At 37.0% G+C, this 22535-nt stretch overlaps 1 protein-coding gene across 2 annotated transcripts in view; it reads right to left on the bottom strand.

The window, feature by feature from the left end:
• Positions 1-435: 435 nt before the first annotated feature.
• The window catches only part of frmd5a (FERM domain containing 5a), a 114442-nt gene continuing 92342 nt past the window's right edge, over positions 436-22535 (bottom strand). The window contains exons 6-15 of one of the 2 annotated variants that reach the window (XM_016514431.1): positions 21091-21214; positions 18517-18604; positions 17134-17222; positions 15316-15379; positions 15074-15165; positions 12235-12309; positions 9764-9832; positions 9473-9579; positions 914-1263; positions 436-734 (exon numbers count right to left, since the gene is read on the bottom strand). In XM_016514431.1, the coding sequence (XP_016369917.1) occupies positions 687-734; positions 914-1263; positions 9473-9579; positions 9764-9832; positions 12235-12309; positions 15074-15165; positions 15316-15379; positions 17134-17222; positions 18517-18604; positions 21091-21214 (1106 nt within the window). In that variant the 3' untranslated portion in view covers positions 436-686. Of the gene's footprint in view, positions 1264-9472; positions 9580-9763; positions 9833-12234; positions 12310-15073; positions 15166-15315; positions 15380-17133; positions 17223-18516; positions 18605-21090; positions 21215-22535 lie in introns of both variants that reach the window. The other variant, XM_016514430.1, reaches the window with a different exon arrangement.

Consider the following 22535-nt stretch of genomic DNA (forward strand, 5'->3'; position numbering starts at 1 on the left):
AACTTGCACATTCTTACCTTACATATAACCCTCTGCTGATCTGATCGTTGATGTGGTAAATTATAGCAGCCTTCAGAATTTACTAAGAGTTACATGACGGATGGATATGAATTATGCATAAACTCAGAAAAGCATTGGTTTTCAACTTTCTCGTGCTTTCCATCCCACTCTACCGTACCAACTTGACTTAATGCACCACATTCTTTAATAAGACTTTAATAATTATTATTTTAAAATAAATATAAATGACGGCAACATTCTCGTTGCAACAAAATATTTCATATTCCCTATTTAAGGAATGATATATTCTTCTCAAGTCTTTGAATTAAGTTTTGTTTTTTTTTTCTCTTTTTTTTTGTAAAAATAAAATACCTGAAATGACCTGAAATCCAAAATAAGGAAACCAAAAAAAAAGAAGAAAAAAATTGTCTTTGGAAAATAAAAATAAAAAAGACAACAAAAATAAAGGTGTAAAAATGGACGGGGGAGAAAAAACTAAAAGTGGAAGAGAAGAGGAGCTGTGGGCCTGGTGGTCCACCGTGTGTCAGCAAGAGTGTCATGAAAGAAGCTGGGTTCATGGGACAGGTCGATGCCCTCCGTCTCTCTCTCTCTCTCTCCACGTGTTTAGCGTCTTCTCGACCCCAACAAGGGAGGCTTTACGAGCTTTAGTGCCTCATTTTCACTTGTTAATGAGCAGTCCGCCCGCCCAGCGGAGCTTGCAGGCAAACCACCGTCTGAGGGGACAAAAGTATTCGTAATGGAACTGCTCAAACTCGGGGGTCTGGCGGATATCACGTAAAAATGCAATGTCAAGGTCGGACTCAGTGAGGATGATGAGGAGGAGGAGCAAGACAAAGAGGAGTCCAATGGTCACAAGGAGCAGACGGAGTACACTTAAAACAAACTTATTCACCTGTTCCGTCTCGCTGAGCGCGCCTGCGCTCTGCACGGGGCCCACCGCCCTACTGTCCGCTCCTAACTCGGCCATGTCGCCCACGGTGGGCGTGGCCGCCTCAGACTCTTTCTCCTCCTCGATGCTGCAGGGGGCGCCGTTGATCTGGCGTGAGACTGCCATCTCCAGGCTGTGCTCGGCCACTGGTGTGGGCAGCACGCTGTCGGAGGGACTGTAGGTCTCATCGGAGATGACTGCCGTCCCATCGCCGGAGTCCGTCGCCTGGCTCCGCGAACGTGGGATGAAGGAGTCGCCGTGGGACATGGAGCGCACGGGAGTGGAGTGGGCGCTGTCCCGCAAGGATTCCAGACCTGGATGGATGGAAGAGGAAGGATAAGAGAGAGACAAAAAGACAATGTAATGAATAATAAGATTATAAAACATTTTACTCTTTGCTTAAGTTAAATCAAGGCTGGCTTTTCTAGGTTACCATTGTGTCTAATGGCAAGTTCACACTGCACTATTTTAGCCCTGATTTTCACTCACCGACATGTTTTGCGAAATCGCAAACAAATGCCCAAATTCGGAGGCAAATCGGTGCTCGTTCACGCGAGTGACAATCATGCAGTGTGAATTATCAAAGACGTGATCTGAGAGAATCCTTCATTCATTCAAAATCCTGCTGTGTGAAATGAGTTCTGACTGACCTGCAGCCAATGAGAGAGCAAGATACAGAGCTGCGGGAGGAGTTATAGACCACAATATCAACAATCCTTGCTCCCCAACTATTTCCTCCTCCATAATCTTTTTTCTTTTTTGCCCTTTCGCTATAAATCAGCGCACAGACCATTTGTATCGCAAACTTTTTACGGGCTACCATTTTAATAACAGATAGTCATGCAGTGTGAAAACGGTGATTCGACAACTTTGAAAATCGTTCAGTGTGAACTCAGCATAAGTTTGTCTTTAAAATGTCAATAGCTTTGATACCATAACTTGACCAGTACTGTAATATGTGATGTCCCTATTCAAAATAAAATGTCTCTTAAAGGGGACATCGGATGCAAAATTCACTTTTACATGGTTTGCATATAAATGTGTCTTAGCAGTGTGTTACAATGAAAAAATCCATTCACTCCATTTTTTTGATCCCCAAAAAACCTAAAGTCTCAATTGTCAAGCCTTTTTGATTTTCTGAACAGTATGACATCACACTGCTCAGGCTCCGCCCATGGCCACTGATGGACTGTCCCGTATTAGCATATTTCCGCCCTCAGCCAGTTGTATGCCGTCCGCCATTTTCTCTGTGCTCGAGCAGCTGTAGCAACAACGTCTCGTAAGCAATTGCGGGTGTTTTTGTAGTTGGATATAAAAGTTAACATGAAAAGTCTTCATTTTCTCCCGACATGAGAGCGACTGAGGACGCAGTGGATTGGTTTAGTTTTTGATGGAAATGCACCACCAAATACACAAAAAAACAGAAGAGAGGGGTGGGGTGAGCAGTAGCTCACTATCATTTAAAGAGACATTAACTGAAACGGCTCGCTGTGAACCGAGCCGTTTTTGACGAGATAAAAAGGGTGTTGTTTTACAGTACATGACCATTGAGGAATTTTAACCAAAGTATTTTGCAGACATTTCATGAAGGCCCTAAAGAATCATACCGTGCGATGTCCCCTTTAATATAGAAGGTCCAGACAAAATTCATAGGCTACCTAGTATGCGAAAAGCAGTACATCAAATGAGTAGTCCAAACATGCAACAATTACAAAATATTACACTATAATGTGAAAAATGAGAACAAATTTCCTATTTGGCCTAGCCACTATCTAGTTTAGACACTCTAGAACTTTGGTTTTTCATTTTTGCATTATCTGAGTGAAATTTAAGCGGAACCTCCAACTGGTGTGACGTCATTTTGAACAATCAGGTTTGTTTCAAGAATCCTAAACAGTTTGCCGAAGCTGGAAAAGTTCGCTCCTAAGAACTACCATTGATCCATGGTGATTGTGTTTGTGTTAGGTAGGTGTGCTCTGGTGCGCCGCCTTTGATGTGGAAATCTTCTCTGGTTCATTTCCTCCATTCAGTCCGTCGAGGTCAGACATCCACGAGTAAAACTGCGATACTGCAAAGCTGATTGCTTTAAAGCAGTCTATTGTATAAAGCGCTAAATAAATATGACGTGACTTGACTGTCTTCTCACCACTGCCATTCTTGGTGTTTGTTTTGCTATTTACATATTCATCTAAATGCTGCTCTCAGCAGGAGGGGCAGCGTTTGACCTTTCCTTGACAGGTGACCGCGTGATTGAGTTGACCAAATGGCAGATCTTTTCTGTATTCTGACGTATATTTGGGTGCAAAGAATTTTTGAAAAAGAAAAAATGTAGGGCAGAAACTTGATTATATGCATCGGGTTGTTGATATGATTTTGAAACGTGAGTGTTGCACTCAAAAATGGATGCAGATAAACAAAATATCAGCCATTAGCACTTACTTTTTCAGTTTTTCTTGTCAAAACTATGTAAGAACATCCAGTCAATCGTGTCCATTCTTAGCATCTTATTCCGGCCTCAAAGGGCTCATTCCATGCAACCTGACAAGTAGCAATCGCAAAGCACAGAAAAAACGACAAGGTGTGCACTGTGCTCGAGGGACAATATTACAAGGGTCTCAAGAAGGTGACAGACCCAAATACTGAATCACAGGCCTGGAGTTCAGTAATGTGCTCGGAGCAAAGCAGACCTGAGTGCTAATGTGAAAAGACATTTCCCAGCTTGTTTGCTCTGATAGACACTGTACTTCAAGCCCCCACAGGCCTGGGAATCACACGTATTGACAGGCAAACAGCCAACTTGCTGAGGTGTCGTAACAATTAGCAGCACATGGTCAATCCAAAGGACTAGACCTCACTATACAACATGCACATGTATATATAGCACACAATCTTAAATAGCTACTAACTTAGAAAGGCTTTAAATAGGTTTTGTGATACCAGTCTATTATAATGCAGTACAGAAGTTACATGATATACAGAATCCATCTGAGAGGGGATGTATATTTCTGTTCTTAAACAACTTTAACACCATGATGTTAAGAGGATTTGTCACAGTAAGTGACCACATAGGCCACAAAGTGAGGATGCAGCAAATCTCCCATAAATCCTTGTGCTTCAGTTCTCGCATACCCTTTTCCTCAAGGAACCCCAAGTAGAGAAGCATACGAGTTTTGCTGAGCATTAGATTCTTGAGCGTGTCATTGCAGATATGTTACATCTCTATTCTGATGTGAAGGGATTAGGATTTCATCTTTTGACGATGTGACATTTTACTGCTCAACCAAAGGCCTCTCATTCACACTATTAAACATCCTGCCAAAGAGAAAAATGGTCACACATGAAAGCACATCTGCTTTAGTGCATAAAGCTGAATTCGGCTCTCATTTATCTGAGTTTAAAGAACCCTGGAATTAAACAGCTCCGGGTTTACTTGAAATATGAGCATACGGTTATAAGAAAAAGCTTGCGAAGCCTTTGTATTTACCTGTACTTCTGCATTAATAATTCATAAAAATGTGCACTGCTCTCCTTAAACGCTGTTTAAACATTTACAGACCAGACAGTAAAATGTGAACCTTGAAATGTGAACATTGACTGTTAAAGCTTCTTTAGCAGTAATAGCTTCTATCTATTAGTACTGTAGTTTGGAAATCCCTTTAAAATTGTTTAACTATTTGAACTGTTTCTTTAAATTTTCAGTTCATATATCTGGGGTTCTTTGTGTTAAACGCTCTCTTCAGCTCATGTCGCTATAGTGCATCCATAGAATTGATGTCTGGACTGAGAGCACAATTTCTTCTGTGAAAGCAGTTCCAATAGTGAATTACTTCTTGTATCTACGTCTTCTTGTATCACCGAGCTTCAGGTGATGAACGGCTACCCTGATATTATCATCCTCCTCTCACCATACTTCACAGCTGGAATCAGGTTTTAGTTTCAGGCTGCAGTCCTTCAAACATTATGCTGCGCATTTCTGCAACTCCTGCAGTTCTTTTTTCAGCTGCATTTCACTGTCGTGATGTTTGCAGGATGGCAACTCCTTGAAAGATCAGTAACAGCACTGTATGTCTTACACTTGCAGATTGTGGATTAATGAATACCCAGGAATCAGTGGTGTTCTGAAATTGGGAGGCAAAGTCATCAGTTTTTTTTTTTTATCAAATGTAAATTCATGTCCCAATTACATTTTCTTGGTTAAACAAACATTACTTACGCTATCAGAAGAATAAAAAACAATTCTATTTTATATTTTTACATTAACAATGTAATCCATATTCTATTTTTTAAAGCCAAAAGTTAGCATTTTGCATTTATTCCAAAATAAGTCAAGGCAGTAACAATTTAAATTAAAGCTGCAAGCAGCATTGAAAGGGCCCTCGCACACAGGCTTATCGCTTTAAGGATTGGCTTTAGGAAAACAACGAACTGTGGGCAATATGCATTTAAAGTGGTAAATATAGAAGGAATATGTCAAAGTCATTTATTTGTGCTAAACTTCCTGCTGCCAGCTGGTGGCGCTATGACTATAACTGAATATTGGCATGTAGAGGTCTTCAAGCCACGACTTTGATCAAACATATGAAGTTTGGTGCAGATTGAACATGGTATGTTTGAGTTAGCGTAAAACATGACATATCCTGTTGCCAACAGGTGGCGCTATGATTATAACTGTATATTGGCCTTTAGATGTGTTTAGGCCAGGGCTCTTATTGAACTTGTGAAGTTTGGGGCAGATCGGACATTGTATGCCTGAATTATAACAACTTCCTCTTTCATAAGCGAAACATTGAAATTTGTCAGACCGCCACAGACATGCCCTTGAACGAAAACTCAAGATCTTCGCAATTTAACATCACAAAGGGCTTTAGATTAGACTTACCAAATTTGGTGTTGATCTGTTTAAATCTCTAGGAGGAGTTTGTTAAAGTACAAGGCCTGAAAATTGCAAAAACGGCACAAAACTTGCTGAGAAAATTCAAAATAACAGACCTCCTGTTGGGTTTCAGGCTTCGTACCAGGGGACTTTTTTGTAGGTGTTGGTGTGTTGCATGTGTCTACTGAATTTTGTACATGTATGTGAAACATAGTTTATGGGGCCCTTCGTTGAAATTTTATAGGTGGCGCTATTGGGGCAATTCCAATAGATTGATTTGTGAACTTATGTTCAGCTATTCTTTTTAATAGTTAACTTTTAACTACTTTTGAATTTTTCGGATCATCAGTCAAAAAATGGTCACAGACATGGAACACCATTACAGTATAGTGTTCGCTCAGGCTGATTCGCGAACGTGGAATGCGCACAAACACAAGAGGTGAGATTTATCGCATGAACCAATCACAGCCGATCATAACCCGTCATTACCAATCATATCGCAATGGAGGCATTACCTCCTCTCATGTGACTTTCCCCCATTCATTCTCAGTTACCCCCCACCAAATCACGGCACGCTTTAGGGGGTCTATTAAAACTCAATGGGCTCAGGGGAAGTGAGACACGGACTCCCGTTTTGGGCAGTGTTTCTTTAGAAAAACAAGTAATTTATACACTTTTTAATGTTATATTTTGTAATATTTGCGTTATTTTATTTTTGTACTACAATGTTTTTTCTCATCTAATATTTTGAGGAGGCACTGCCTCCCTTCCCAAGAATGCTTCTACAGCTTTCAAGCTTCTAACATGCACTATTAATTATGATCAGGACATATGAAGAACCTTTTATTGATTCTGCCAATAACCAAACGTTTCTTAGTGAGGTAGAGTATCTTCAATCCACACATCTCATTGATCGACTCCAATTGCTCTTTAAAGAAAACATTAGCCTGTAGGTTCACAATCCAAACAAGACTATGATTGTGTTTGTCTGCATTGTTATGTATAGATAATGCATATAATTCCAATGGTAATTCCAACTTCTCTTTGCAACTGCAGTATCATATAAAAGTTACCCAAATACTTAAAATAAAATATACAGTATTGTTCAAACGTTTGGGGGTGGTAAGATGTTTTAATGTTTTTGAATGAAAATATGCTCAACAATGCTGCATGTATTTGATCAAATATACAGTAAACAGTAATATTGTGAAATACATTATTACAGTTTAAAATAACTTTTCTATTTTAATATATTTCAAAATGCAAAGCTGTCTTCAGTATCACATCTTCAAAAATCATTCTAACATGCTGATTTAGTACTCGTGAAACATGTCTTATCACTGTTGAAGACACTTTTGCTACTTAGTATTTTATATAATTTACTTTTATGTACAGAAAGCTCAAACGTCTTCACTGTCACTTTTGATCAGTTTAATGCAACCTTGCTCAATAAAAGTATCAATTTCTTTAAAAAGAAAAATAAAATCTTACTGACCCGAAACGTTTGAGCAGCAATGTATGTTCTTTAGAATTAAAGCACTTCACACCTCAAAGAGCTTTTATAACTGACAACAAACACCATCACAGCAACACCAACAGAAATTCCATTACCTGTCTCTTTCTATTCTAACCCACCTAATCCGATTTCATCAAAACAGCAGAAATAAAATACATCTTACTGAAAAAGACCTTCAGTAAAACCTAATAATACAAAAATCAATCTGGTGCACAAGCAAACACACGAGACTTTACCTAAAGCTGTGGTGGGCACTGCATAAGATGGTGAAGTTATGGGCAAAGGAGATGCCCGCAGCTGGTCCTGCTGCCCCGTGAGGGCTGGGTAAAGGGGCAGCACGCCCAGGGCCTTTCCCAGCATACGAGGCCCCAAACTCAGCACCCGAACCTTTACATCCCGATAGCAGTGGTTGATCATGCGCAGGTGGACGTTCACCCGGGTGGTGATGCGGATTAGGCACTTCACCATGTTTATCTCCGAAAAGCGAACGTCTGCAGCTGCCGGACTTCTTTAGCGGTTACCGGTGCCCTATTTCCACCGTGGGCTGCTGGGTAAAGGCTTGGCTGTGCTGGTAAACGGCAGAGTAGGCACCCAAGACGGCGGTGGCCAATCCTACCCCACCCAAGCCTCTCACCTCCTCCTCCCTTCTACAGCCAGTGACTTAAATGGCAAGAAAGGTCCTGTCTATTTTCAGAGGAGGGTATTAATACTCCTTGAAGACTCACAGTCAGCACATGCAGGATAGTTGAATTTATCCTCCCCAGCTCTCTGAGCCGATCGCACTACAGACAAGAGCTCTTCACAACATCTTAAGATGGTCTTTTCTGTGTTGAATCACAGAGAGGATACAGTGACCAGAGATTTAACTATGCTGTCTATGTAGAGTGTACTCTTCATGTTGAGAGGGCAGTGCTCTGTTGTGATGCTAGTCTAACAGTCAGGCTCATTAGATGAGACCCAGAATGAAGGGGTGGGCAGAGGACACCGTTAAGCCTTGGATGGGTGGGACAAGATGGCAGAGCTGGTGCCACAGGGAAGTGTTAGTACTGACTGTACACAGCTGGCACAGAAATAAGAGTGGTGTGACTGACAGGAGCATCTGCATCTCCACTCTTCTAAGTGACGGCCGGTTCAGCCTCATATTACTGCATGCGGTCAACTTGTGAACTTTGGTGAGGATGTGTGTGCGTAAAAAAAGAAAAAGAAAAATCTCTCTCTCTCTCTCATATCTCATATCAATTTATAAAAAAATATATAACTAACTATAAATACTTTTTTACTTAATATATTATACATTTTACATAAAATATACAGTGTGTGCATAATTATTATGCAAGCTTATATTCTGATCATATTTTTTCCCCAGCACATTTTACCAATTCCTCATGGGCATTTAATAATTTTTGACTTTTCAGTCTGAGGTTAATCTCTTTTTGGCTCATTTTATCTATAAAGAAAAGCTGCTTAATAATTATGCACACCTGAATATAAGGAGTTTTTCACTTCCAGCCTTCATAGACAATTAGATATCACTTATAAATGATTAAATACAAAATTATTAGTAGTAATTATGATTGGAAAAAAATATCAGAATATCAACTTAACAATAATAATTATGCATGCACTGTATACTTTTAAACACACACAAATACACAAAAGGCAAAAATGTATAATTCATTATTTTTAAATAAAAACAAATTGTAAATAGAGTGAAACTATTAATTTTTTAAAACTGAAATAAAACAAAAATAAATATTTTATTCAATATATTATAAATGCTACTACACAACAATACATGTACGCACGCACACACACACACACACACACACATACATACATATATGCATAGTAAAAATACATACTGGTTGCAACACAAATATCTAAAACATAAGCTACAAAAACATGCTAAAATATTCCCTACAATAACTTTCATTGACTTCTTGAGTGCCTTTATATTATATTGTCGTCTTGGCATAAATTGCCCTCTTTTTATAAATGATATGTTGCTGTATTATAAGTTGGCCGTTTTCTACAGCATTTTGATGATATTACAAACCATTCAGTGCTCTGCCTGTGGTTTCAGGGTTTCAGTGTAGAGATGAACTCAGGTTAATGGGTTGAACTGGACTCTCACCTTCCATGATGGATATGTGTACGGCTCTCCGGCGGGTCCGCGGGACACTGCTCAGCCGCGGCCCATGCGTGATGGATGGACAGCTTCTGCTGGGCACCAAGCCAGCCCTGTGACCACATACAAACGCAGTACTGTATCAACACACCCATTTATCACATTACAGTACGTCCTATGACTACAGACATCAGTCTTACTGGACATGCATGCATGCATATACAAAACAGACAAAACCAAAAGAATGTGACCCAGTGTGAACAATTATAAAGTTAACAGATCCACACTCATGCATACCTGTGTATTTCTGGAGGTTCCCGTTTAATTTTTGCACTCTGCTCCATTACCTCTTTGGCTACTCTTCCACTGAAATTAAACAAAAAACAACTGACGTGCCCAGTTCCCCCTGCTAGAGTGAAATATTTTGGCATAATTTGCCTTATCAAATTAAACCCATAGATATGTAACTAAAAAGATACACAAAGACCTCTTTAAGTGGACCAAAGTAAACCTTGTTCTTTATTTGCAACCAAAAACTAAAATTTATGTATTATATTATATTATATATCAGAAATATCTAAAATATATCTAAAACAAATATCTAAAATTTATATTATATCAAAAAAATATATCTTAAACATCTAAAATTCTCCTTGCATTTATACTGTAACCAAAAACGAAAATATTATATTATATCAGAAATATCTAAAATATATCTAAAACAAATATCTAAAATTCTCCTTGCATTTATACTGTAACCAAAAACTAATATTTATATAATATTATATTTTATTATATCAGAAATATCTAAAATATATCTAAAACAAGTATCTAAAATTCTCCTTGCATTCATACTGTAACCAAAAACTAAAATATATTATATTATATTATATCAGAAAAATCTAAAATATATTTAAAACAAATATATAAAATTCTCCTTGTATTTATAGTGTAACCAAAAACTAAAATATATTATATTATATTATATTTAGGGCTGTCAATTTAACGCGTTAACTTAATTAATTTGTTATGAAAAAATAACGCGATTAAAATATTTTTACACAGTTAACGCACTGGCCCCGCCCCCAGAACTGTACTTCATCTTACATTTCATACAGTTGACTGTTGACAAATATGATGCAGAGCAACAACTCCATAAATGCAGTTATGCCCTAAATTTCAAGATATTAGTGCAAAAAATGCCCGTATGTGTTTTTGTCTCATATTTATATCATATGATAGCAATATCACACGAGCAGCGAGAGCAATATCACACGAGTTTAAATGTGATTTTATACAACAGTTCAGTAAATAAGAAGTTGATATTGTGTTATATTTTAAACACAATATTATGTGTTTTTGCTCAATTTTGCAGAGAACCTTTAAAGTCACAGCAGAACTGTTGTGCGTCTCCGAGCAACATAGTTTAGTTCCTGAATGAATCCGCATTTTGAATGAATCGTGTGAATCAATGATTCAAAGACCCATTCATGTGAGAGCCGTTTACTTCATCCCTGAACGAATCACTCATAAAGACATTTACCGCCACCTGCTGGCAGATTTAGTTTCTTATTTAGAGTATAATTTCATAAAAATAATAATAAATAGCCTATATGAAACATAATAATAATAACATTAAAGGGATAGTTCGCCCAAAAAATTTAAATTATGTCATCATTTACTCACCCTCATGTCGTTTCAAACCTTTCTTTTGTGGAACATAAAAGAAGGTATTTTGAAGACTGTTGGTAACAAAGCTGTGTTGGTTACCAATGACTTTCATTATACGAACAAAAAATATACTGAGATGTTTCTCAAATCATCTTCTTTTATGTTCCATTGTTACGTTAGGCTGTTGTAGCCTAAATGTGTAATACATCTTATGTTTAACCAAATAAAATATTTCTTTCTAAAGCTACAATTTGTAATGTCTACTTGATACTTTCTCGTTTAACACAAAAACAGCTTTAAATAATCTTGTGTGGGTATTTTCACAGGCAAATTTAATTTGCAATTAATTAGATTAATTAATCAAAACATCATGTAATTAATTAGATTAAAATCGACTGTTTTTAATCGTATTTTAATCGACTGACAGCCCTAATTATATTATAAAATACCTGCACACTGTATATACAGCTGGTTGAGGCTGTTTTGACCAGCTTCATCTATCAATACCAACCAAAAGAAAACAGCTCAACCATTGAGGATAAAATAGCTACGCTTTCCAGCCACGTTCAAACCGCTGGCATTTTGGTGGGAATTGTGATCCCTGTGACTGTGAGGAATGGTGACCGCTGCTACTAGAGTCCATGAAGCTCAGGAATTAGATTAACCTTATTGAGTCCCCTCTCTTAACTCAATCTCTGCCTCTCAGTCTGTGACTGAACTACTTCTCTTGAAACAAAACCTCTTAAAATCCTGCCTGTCTCCTTACATAGAAGTGAGAAAATAACTGTTATCAATTTCCTAATGAGGTGTTTGAGCCTGAGAGCCCACTATAATAATTGATCGTGCTGTTTGTTTAATTGCCCCAATGGCTCCATTCATCTGTTACAATTGCAGTTATTAAGTAAACGTCTGTGTCTAAAAGGTGGCCTGTGTGAACAGCTCCATCCGCAGCAGGTTGTGGTGCATTGGCTCCAAAGCAGTCACCTCTATGTGACCGTGATGAGGACAGCAGGCTGTTTTTGGAGCAGGGACCCCCGAGGCTGTGGCGGTCCGTCGGCAGTGACCCGTGCTGTGTCTGTCTGTCTGTCCACACTTACCTGTAGCGGAAACGACTCCCCTTGAAGAACAGGTTACTGCTGGACACCGTACGAACCTGGCTCGACTTCTCCAGCCTGATGAGGGACAGAGAGGAATGATTAAGCTCTGAACATGCACAAAAAACACATTTACACATTTGTATGAAACTAGAAGTCAAATAAAAAGGATAACACAACTCAGTATTTCAAAACTACACAGTCTGAATTAAGAATAATTTATCTTTTAACTCTTTTAAGCACAAATATGACATTGCTGTTATCAAATATGTTCAAACTTTCTAAGATTCTTTAGTATTTTTTTTTTAAGATTCATTTTATAAATCTGTATTTAGAGTTCTATGCAGTGGTAGACGATACATACACAAACAGGTACTTGGCGTACAAGTACGGATACCCTAAAAAAAATCACTGGTAGAAGTATGCATAGCCCTTTACGATTTTAGTTGAGTAAAAATAACAAAAGTACTTGGTAATTAATGTACCTAAGTATTACAAGTAAAAAGTACTGGACCAATTCAACAGGCTTATTGAAAATAATCAGCTTGTTCACAAATCAGACACTGCTATTGCGTGGTGAAATTATGAATTAGATTAGATTTTAAAATGTAAAGTAAAAGTTTCCCAAAATAAAAACATAAAAAAAAAAAAAAAGATACTCAATACAGATACAGACAGAAAAATGTACTTAAGTACAGTAACTAAGTAAAAATGTGTCCACCACTGGTTATATGATGGCATAAACTAATCTGCAACTGTAGAAATTTGTGAAATACATATGTTTCTATACTTGGTTCTATACTATGGTAGAATATTACAGTATTTGCTATATTAGTTATTTATGTAAAAAAAATGTTGAAATTTTATTTACAAATGTTGTAAAATTAAATTAACATAAAATTTATTTGATGTGTGGAGACAGGTTTGTGTATATTAGCTACAATGTAAGACTTCAAATACCACTCATCCAATCATAATTCAGAATTTCTTTTAAATTTCCAGTATAAATTTTACAATCCTTGGTTTTTAACTCTAAACTGTTTTACATTAATCAATTGTTATAAATAATTGTATATTTTAGTTTGCATTCATAAACTTCCAAAATAAAATGACCTAAATGAGATTAACTACTTTAATTGTATTTAATTAATTTAATTCAGAAGTATTTTATACATTATTTAATTAAAATTATTTAAAAAGTATTTAATAAATAAATATCCAAAGTTCTGTCATGAAACTCTAGATGGCGCAGTACGATAGGTCTAACTCAATATGACATAATTATCACATGGCGCAGCTGATTGGTTCTTTATTTATCAGCAGCCAATGTGCTCGCTGCTCAACATTCAAATACTTGGCTAGTGCTTGCTGTAGCAGTTGCAGCATGTTTCAGAAAGCCTCCACCCTCCCCAGCTCCACCTGTATAGATCTGCTACGAGGCAACCCTCTACATTGCGAGTAAATCACTCGCATATGCAACTAAATCTTCACTCTGGCGACTAAATGATGTCTAATATTAGCCAATTGCTAATAAATTCTCAGATTTTACTCGCCAGTGTGTGAGTTGGAGGCTAAGTATAAGTTTTTCAATTGCCAAGGTGTTCGTAGAGGGCTGCGAGGTGATTCATGTATGCTACATATGGGGGTTATTTCATATATGTTATGTGCAGCAGCAGTATTTCTTACATGCTCACAGCAGCATGTCTGTGGCATGTACATTACCATGCTAAACCCTCCGAGAGTTGTCATGATAGAAATAAGTTTGTTGAACTCCAAGCAAAACAACATTATATCACATTACAGTTAAATAAAATTAACTATTTATTATAAGTCAGATTTTGTCATATCACCTAACCCACTGACATGCTCAAAATGTTTGGTTTCTAAAGCTAGTACATATTTTCTATCTAACCCTCCTAGTGACTGAAACCTCAGGCTGAGCTTGAGTGTTCTGACTCAGACGATCTCTGGTGAACATTTGTTTCAGGCTTTTCATCACCAGGTGTGGGATCTCCTTCCCCATAGACGGCCTTTATATGAATCATAAAACCCACTTTTCAATTATCATCTGCCTTCACCTGCCACAAATTCTCCTTCTCTATGGGACTTTAACTACAGCTACAAATTTCTCTTTGCCCCAGTGGAATGAATTCAGTCAGACTTGGAATACCATGTAGATTCAGTTTTGATAAGGCGCCTTGCCAAATCAATGATTACACCATTCCCTTCACCTAAATTGAGCTTTCCCACACTTCATGATGAGCGCTGAAACAGACTTTCGTTCCAAAGATGTCACCTCAGTCAGCCAAAATCGTTCATCATAAAACGGAGACAAAAACCAGCGGTGGCTCGCCATGTTATGAAACTGGGCTCTCCTTTTAGAAACCTGAAACACTGCAGTCTGCCTCGAGCTGCACGTTGCTTTAAACGCTTCCCATGGCGTGGCCAAGGACACGTACAATCAACCGTGACTGAAATGCGCACGGACATCCCTCCAGAGGAGCTAGCAGAACGCATCTCTCATTCCTCACGCGGTAAAGGTCATTCTCAACACGTGGCTGTTCCTTTAGATGACCCCCGCGAGGTAAAAACAGTGACAGCATCTAGACGTAGGTGTCCAGACACTTGCAGAAGTGTCTTGCATTATTAGTCAGCTTATTTACCAGTCTTAAATATCATGCTCTGGAGAGACTAAATGATAGTGTTTGCCATTAGGAAGAGCCAAAAAGGGACAAATTATTTCTGGAACTTTTTTATTGTGCAGTTGCCTTTCAGAAGCATCACACCTGTCTAACCAAACAAATATATTCATCTCGAAGGAAGGAGCAGTGCAAAAACTCACTTGTAGAAGGCTTGATTTTCAACACCGCATTTCCAAAGGTGCTTGCAGGCCTCTGGAGTTGGTGCAAAGTATGTCAAGATGATCTTTTTGTCCTGTGCATAACAATAAGTCATTAAAGGTGCACAAATGCGGCACTGTCGAAGAGAATTATTAAAGTTTCACACATTGTGTCATAATCATAAGGCAATTTGGTATATTGTAATTATCTTTGACTTCAATGTTGGCATATTTAGTTTTCTCACCTCCTTCTGATTTGCATATATATGGAATGTCTTTCCCTCAAACTTCAGTTTGGTCACCTCGTCCCTGTTCAAGTGGAAGAAGAATGCATATATTAAGATATTATAATGTATATAAATTTAGAATACACACACACAAATGTTATGTAAATATATGTAGTTTATAAACATGTAGTATTATGTATAATTGTATATAAATAAAGAAATAAATGATTAGCTATGTATAGAGACTACATGAATAATAAATGAAAATTATGTGATTTTTGTGATCATCATTGTCCATGTTGTTCTATCTATCTATCTATCTATCGATACAAATATGTTTTATATGTATTATTTGAGATATATATATATATTGTAAATAACACTTTATTACATAATAAAATACATATATATATATATATATATATATTGGATTATGTAATAAAGTGTTATTTACAATTTGGTATGTGTGTATGTGTATATATATATACAGTATATATACACTGTATGTATATATATATATATATATATTAGTGGTGTCAAAATTAGCGCGTTAACGCTTTTTCAGTTTAAAAATATTTAACGCAGGGGCGGGGCTAGGGTTGGCCACCCCACTCTCAACAGCTGTGTCTGTCACTTTTTCTCTTAACAAGAAGTGCATTTATTCATTCGCAAAATGACTGAGAACGGGAGACGTTTCAGACGCGTGCTCCACTTAATTTCAGCGCCAGGTGCGAGTCAAAACGGAAACGGTACTGTGCTCACAGCGCGTGCTCTTCAATTGCACGCACAAAGGCGCCGGCGCGCGCTGTAGCCTGTATCCTTTCATATCAAAGCATGAAATAAACTACTTGCATGCATGGGTCAGAAAAGGTAAAAAGAGTAGAGAGAAAATATTATGTGTGTCAGATCCGCATCACGTTCAGCAGCAGCAGCTCTTAAAGAAATAACAGCCAAAATAACCTAATAGCCAGCTGCTGTGATGTCTATTAATCAAAGGGCAAAGAAAAAACAGAACTTTTATAGCTTTAAGGATTCATCAATATTTAATTTAGAGTTTGATAACTTCAATTTCAATTTCTGTATATTTCTGCTGAAGGGCACAGGTAAATATGACATTTATTATAATGGGTTTATATGAAGATTGTTTTAAGTTCACTTAAATTAGAAGCTATTCTTTATGTTGTTTGTACATTAATTTGAAGATTGAATGTGAAATTATTGCAATATAAAAGTATATTTAAAAACGTTAATGTTAGGTGGGATAAATCGCGATTTCAGAAAAATGTGTGATTAATTAGTAAAAATTTTTTAATCGATTGACAGCACTAAATATATATATATATATATATATATATATGTATATATACACTCAATAATACATACATGCACAAATATATATACACACACACACACACACACAGAGAGAGAGAGACGATGATGTCAGTAGAAAATGACATAATTATCATGTATTATTCATGAAGTCTCATTACAAATGCATTCAAACAAATTAGTTGACAAAATGTTTACAAACTGAATTACATGAGCTCATTTTAATTAATTACAATGAACAAGCCATTGTGTCATGAAAAACTATAAATTGCCATATTCCATTTCACAAATAAACACATAGATTGCACAATTGCACTCTTTCTTCACTCTTTACACTCTTTACTTTAAGTGTGAATCATACATGCACTACAGATTGTCTCATTATTTAAGAATGACTCATTATTTTCAGCTTCACGATGCATGCGTGTATGCATGTCTGTGTTTACTCAGCCCCGAAGACGTCAACAGAAGTTCAGTAGGGAAAAGAGGCAAGTATTAGTCACTCACCACTTGAGGAAATGGACTCTTTTGTTCCCCTGAAGCACGACAAAACCGAACGGGGTGAAGGCGAGGAAAGCCGGGTTACCAGATACATCCTGTGATGAACAACAACAGAGGACCACATCACCTTCATTTCTCAACAAGCAGACACTGAGCAGGAAGACTCAATACAGCACAATATAGAAGTGATCATAACACCTTCATTTCTCAACAAGCAGACACTGAGCAGGAAGACTCAATACAGCACAATATAGAAGTGATCATAACACCTTCATTTCTCAACAAGCAGACACTGAGCAGGAAGACTCAATACAGCACAATATAGAAGTGATCATAACACCTTCATTTCTCAACAAGCAGACACTGAGCAGGAAGACTCAATACAGCACAATATAGAAGTGATCATAACAATCGAACATTCATACTTTTGTTTTCAGGGTTGCTTAATCTAATGTTCTGCAGCAAAATGGGCAGTTTTGGGCTTTTTTACTGTTGAGATTACTGGCAATAGACATTTCACAAACTGGAGACAAAAAAAAAAAAACCTCACTGTAGGGAGTACGTATCTTAGTACACTATTTTAATGGCCTTGTTTCAAGCTGCAATTTCCCCATTCATTTTCTATAAATCTGCAGAATATATACAAAGATGTAATGAAATCAACAACAGCGAAACATTTATCAGTGGTTTTATACATGACAATATATAAAACTACTGACTATAAATTCATGAACTTAAGTAAGTCTGTTGCTATAAGCATTCTTATCAAAAGTTTGCAGTGGTATGATTTTTAATGTTTCTGAAAGAAATCTCTAATGCTCAATAAGGCTCCATTTATTTCAACAAAGACAAAAAAAACTGAAATATTGCACTATATTATTACATTTTGAAATAACGGTTTCTGTTTTAATATATATTAAAATGTAATTTATTCCTGTGATGGCAAAGCTGAATTTTTAGCCTTCAAGATCACATCATCTTTCAGAAAATCATTCTAATATGCTGATTTGCTGCTCAAAGATTTCATTTCTTACTATCAGTGGTGAAAACAGTTGTGCTGCTTATGGACACTGTGATAACGAACAGCAAAAGAACAGCATTTATTTGAAATATAAATCCTTTGTAACATAATTATTGTCTTAATTGTCACTTTTGATCTCTCACCAGGAACTAAGTAATTAAACTTTTTTTTAATATGAAGTCATAAAATAACACTGACTTGTGGCTTCTAGAGACTTGCAGCCATCTAAATGGGAATCTTTTCTGTGTTTCCTGAACATTCTGACATTATAAAAGGGCACTTGGTTTATAAAACTTTGAGAAACTTTTACACAATACACAATAGCTTTTGGATGCAAGCAGTAAATGCATCAGATAGAGTCGTCTAACCTTGCACGGATGAGGATCCACGCCGTATGTTTCAAGCATTTCTGCTTTCTGCAGGAACTTCAGCTCAGCTGTTTCTGGAGTTTGACCTCTGCAAAACAACACATGAAAACACCATCTGTGTCATTCAGTGGTGGAACAACCAGAGCAACAGCACAGCAGAGTCACCGAATTACATTTCAGAACTGATACACTGGTGCCATCGGTATTGGACTGAATCCACATTCCAGTGGTTTTGTAGTCAACATATCCTGCAAAGTGGAAAATTGCTATAAATTAAAAAAAAAAAAAAGCCATCTGAAACATAATGCTAATTTGAATATGAACAAATGCATCTATTTTGACACTTTACACTTGAAGACACTGATTAGCGGCCACTAAATAAAAAAGCAAAACCAAACCAACCAGACGGTTCAAGTATCATCACTCCAGGAAACCTCTTACCAATTCATATTTTACTCAGCACTGTCCATTTAACATTCAAGACCTTAAAGGCAGAGTAAGCGATTTTTCAAAAACACTTTAGAAAACTGATTCGGGCCGAATCGCAAAACAAACTTGTAGCCAATCAGCAATAAGGGGCATGTCTACTCGTGATGTGGAGGAGAGCGCGTTCAGTGCATGGGACGGACATTAGCCGAGCCGAGCGACAAAAAGATAGAGATGGCGGATAAAAAACAAAAGAGGAAAACATCTGCGGAACGATAAGGCAAGAAGTAGGACCCGTGTAAATATCGGATCAGCTTTCCAGCGCTGGAGAGAACTCAAGGAGCGGAGGCCTGCGATCGGACGCCGAGGTTGCTTTTGTTTCTTCTCAATAGGTGAGTAACACAGTGTCTACAACAGCTAAAGTCTGCCTACACTGGACGCGATCAAACGACCGTTGAAAACCATTTGAAATTTGTGTCAGCACATCATAAATAGAACCCGGCAGCAGTTTTCTGTCGGGATTTGTTGCGCCGCGCCGCTCACGTCCGTAGACACGGTGTAACATTGGTTTTGCTTTGTTTCACAGAACTAATCGTTGCCTGGGTTGCGTACGTATATGTGGGGCGGAGCTATCAAAATAGGGGCAAGACCCTTTTGGGGTAGGGGCGTGTTTGTTTTGGTGATTTCAAATATCAACATTGGCTACCAGAAATCACTTACTCTGCCTTTAATGTAACAAGACAGCCTGGCTCCTATTTCAATGCAAATCAAAGAAGAAAAGCGACAGTTAAGACTGATGGGCCGGCTCTGGTCATAGAACAGTCAGACCACAAGAGGGCAGCAGTAATCATGCTCCTGTTTGGTGGATCATCTAGTTTGGTGTGTCCATAAATTCCAAAGTGTAGATGTCACAACGCCTTATTTTCATGTGTCCATATAAGAATAGTCAACTGCTTCTCACTAAATCCATCACTATGACTATCAAGAAAATCATGATTGTTTGGCAGTTTACAGTTTATCCTTCGTTGGGATATTATAGTTGGACTTGCTCATGTAAACTTGGAAAGAAAGTACTGCTTGGTCAATGATGGCCTACGGATTTGTGGCATATTAAAAAGACATCAGATCTGACCAACAATAATGAGGGCCAAGACTTCACACTAATGACACATTGTGTGATCGAGTGTGTGAATGCATCTTTGTGAGAGAAATAAACAAAAAGATACAAAGATCATTTCAGCTCAAATGAGTGCACAAGGTCAACTAAACAAGTTTTTATGTCTAGTTAACTTGTACATACAGGCTAACAATGGGATGAAGGCATTAAAAACAAAATCTTGTGCAAAAAATCAAACTTTGTGGTAATTTTTTTTTTTAATAAGTTAAATATTTATGGTTAAATAAGGTTAAATATGTTGATTTCTACACGCAATACCCTTCAAAAGTTAGGGGTCAGTATTTTTTTTTTTAAATATCATGGTTTCCACAAAAACAAAGCAGAACGGCTTTTTTTTAACACTGATAATAATAAGAAATGTTTCTTGAGCAGCCAATCAGCATATTAGAATGATTTCTGAAGGATCATGTGACACTGAAGACTGGAGTAATGATTCTGAAAATTCAGCTTTGCCATCACAGTAATAAATTACTTTCTAAAATATATATTCAAATACAAAATTAGTTATTTTAAATTATAATAATATTTTAAAAATTTAACAGACCCCAAACTTTTGAATGGTAGAGTATCTTAATAAATTTTCAACATTTTAAGTTGTATAAATTAACAGTAATGTATTAAATATGAACATCAATTAATAATAAACAATAGCATGTTTATAAAAAAAATAACCTAGATTTAAAAAAAAAAGTTGTTCATTGTAGTTCATGACACCCAATGCCTTAACTAATGTTACCAAAAGTAACCTAAGTGTCACTGAAAACGTCAAATGTCAGAATAAAGACAAGAAAAAATGTTAAATGAAATAACTAAATTATTTATATTAGGACACACACACTAAGAAAATCTGATAGCAGATAACAGAAATGTACAGAAATAGACAAAAAGCAGAGAGAAGGGAATTCTTAAGAGACATTTCCGTAATTCCTGAGCCATACATCTAGAAAAAGGAGGGGAAAGGTTACACATACATTAACTCGGTCTTGTGAATCTCTGCAATCCTTCTTTCCAGCTTCTCCGAGTGCTTGGGGAAGAACTGGAACTTTGAGCTGTAGCCCTCTGGATGCTTTCCTGGGTCGTAGTCTCCAATCTCAGCTGCAAAGTAGTCATAAAAATCAATCTTTCATCATGCTACCATTCAGAGTCCAACCTCAGCAGTAAAGCAGACACATAAATCAATCTTTCATCACGCAACCGTGTTACGCAGATGCATTTTAGTTGACATGTGGGCATGTTAACGTGTTGTCTTAATGAACATCCTCTGTGAGAGGAAGTGTTGGGAGCCATATGTTCTCTTTGTAGGCAGGATGTGGGGTTTTGTGGATTAGCATACAAGTAATAGCATTTTCAATATGCCGTTTGCTTCTGCACTTGGTACCTATAAGTCCTGACCATTGCTCTGTGCTCTGAGTCTGAAGTGATGGAACAGTGCATCTTTAATTCAAAAGGGTTGTCCAAAACATGCCCCTGCCCAACCTGTCAAAGAACATTACTGTGCATCCTGCCCTCAGAGCCGCTATGTTCCCTTCTCATGTGACTGAATCTCTAACATCTCTGTAGACTCGAAGTTCATCCATTTATTTATTCTAGGTTTGAAAATAATGTTGGAACTTCAAGGACAAAAGTGTGCAAAATTAAACATCTATTTTTTTAAAGATTCAAAAAATTATATCAGAAATAAATTAATATTTTTAAATTATGCAATAATTAAAATTAAATTATAATTTTGTGTCCTTGTGTCCTTTGTTTTAAAATGTAATTTATTCCTGCTAACAAAACTGAATTTTCAGCTGCCTTTATTCCAGTCTTCAGTGTCACATGATCCTTCAGAAAACATCTAATATGTGACCTTGGACCACAAAACCAGTCTTAAGTGTCAATTTTTCAAAATTGAGATTTATACATCATCTGAAAGCTGAATAAATAAGCTTTCCATTGATGTATGGTTTGTTAGGATAGGGCAATATTTGGTCGAGATACAACTATTTGAATATCTGGAATCTGAGGGTGCAAAGAAAATCAAAATATTGAGAAAATCGCCTTTAAAGTCGTCCAAATTAAGTGCTTAGCAATGCATGTTACTAATCAAAAATTTAGTTTTGATATATTTACGGTAGGAAATTTACAAAATATCTTCATGGAACATGATCTTTACTTAATATCCTAATGATTTTTGGCATAGAAGAAAAATCTATAATTTTGACCCATACAATGTATTTTGGCTATTGCTACAAATATACCCTAGCGACTTAAGACTGGTTTTGTGGTCCAGGGTCACATATGCTGATTTGTGGCTCTACAAACGTTTCTTATTATAATCAATGTTGAAAACAGCTGGATTGCTTAATATTTCTGTGAAAACGATGATACATTTCTATTCATCAGGACTCCTTGAAGAATAGAAGTTGCATCCTTG

This window comes from Sinocyclocheilus rhinocerous, unplaced genomic scaffold (genome assembly GCF_001515625.1).
Source record: "Sinocyclocheilus rhinocerous isolate Xijiao unplaced genomic scaffold, SAMN03320098_v1.1 scaffold1258, whole genome shotgun sequence".
NCBI classification, from domain to species: domain Eukaryota; kingdom Metazoa; phylum Chordata; class Actinopteri; order Cypriniformes; family Cyprinidae; genus Sinocyclocheilus; species Sinocyclocheilus rhinocerous.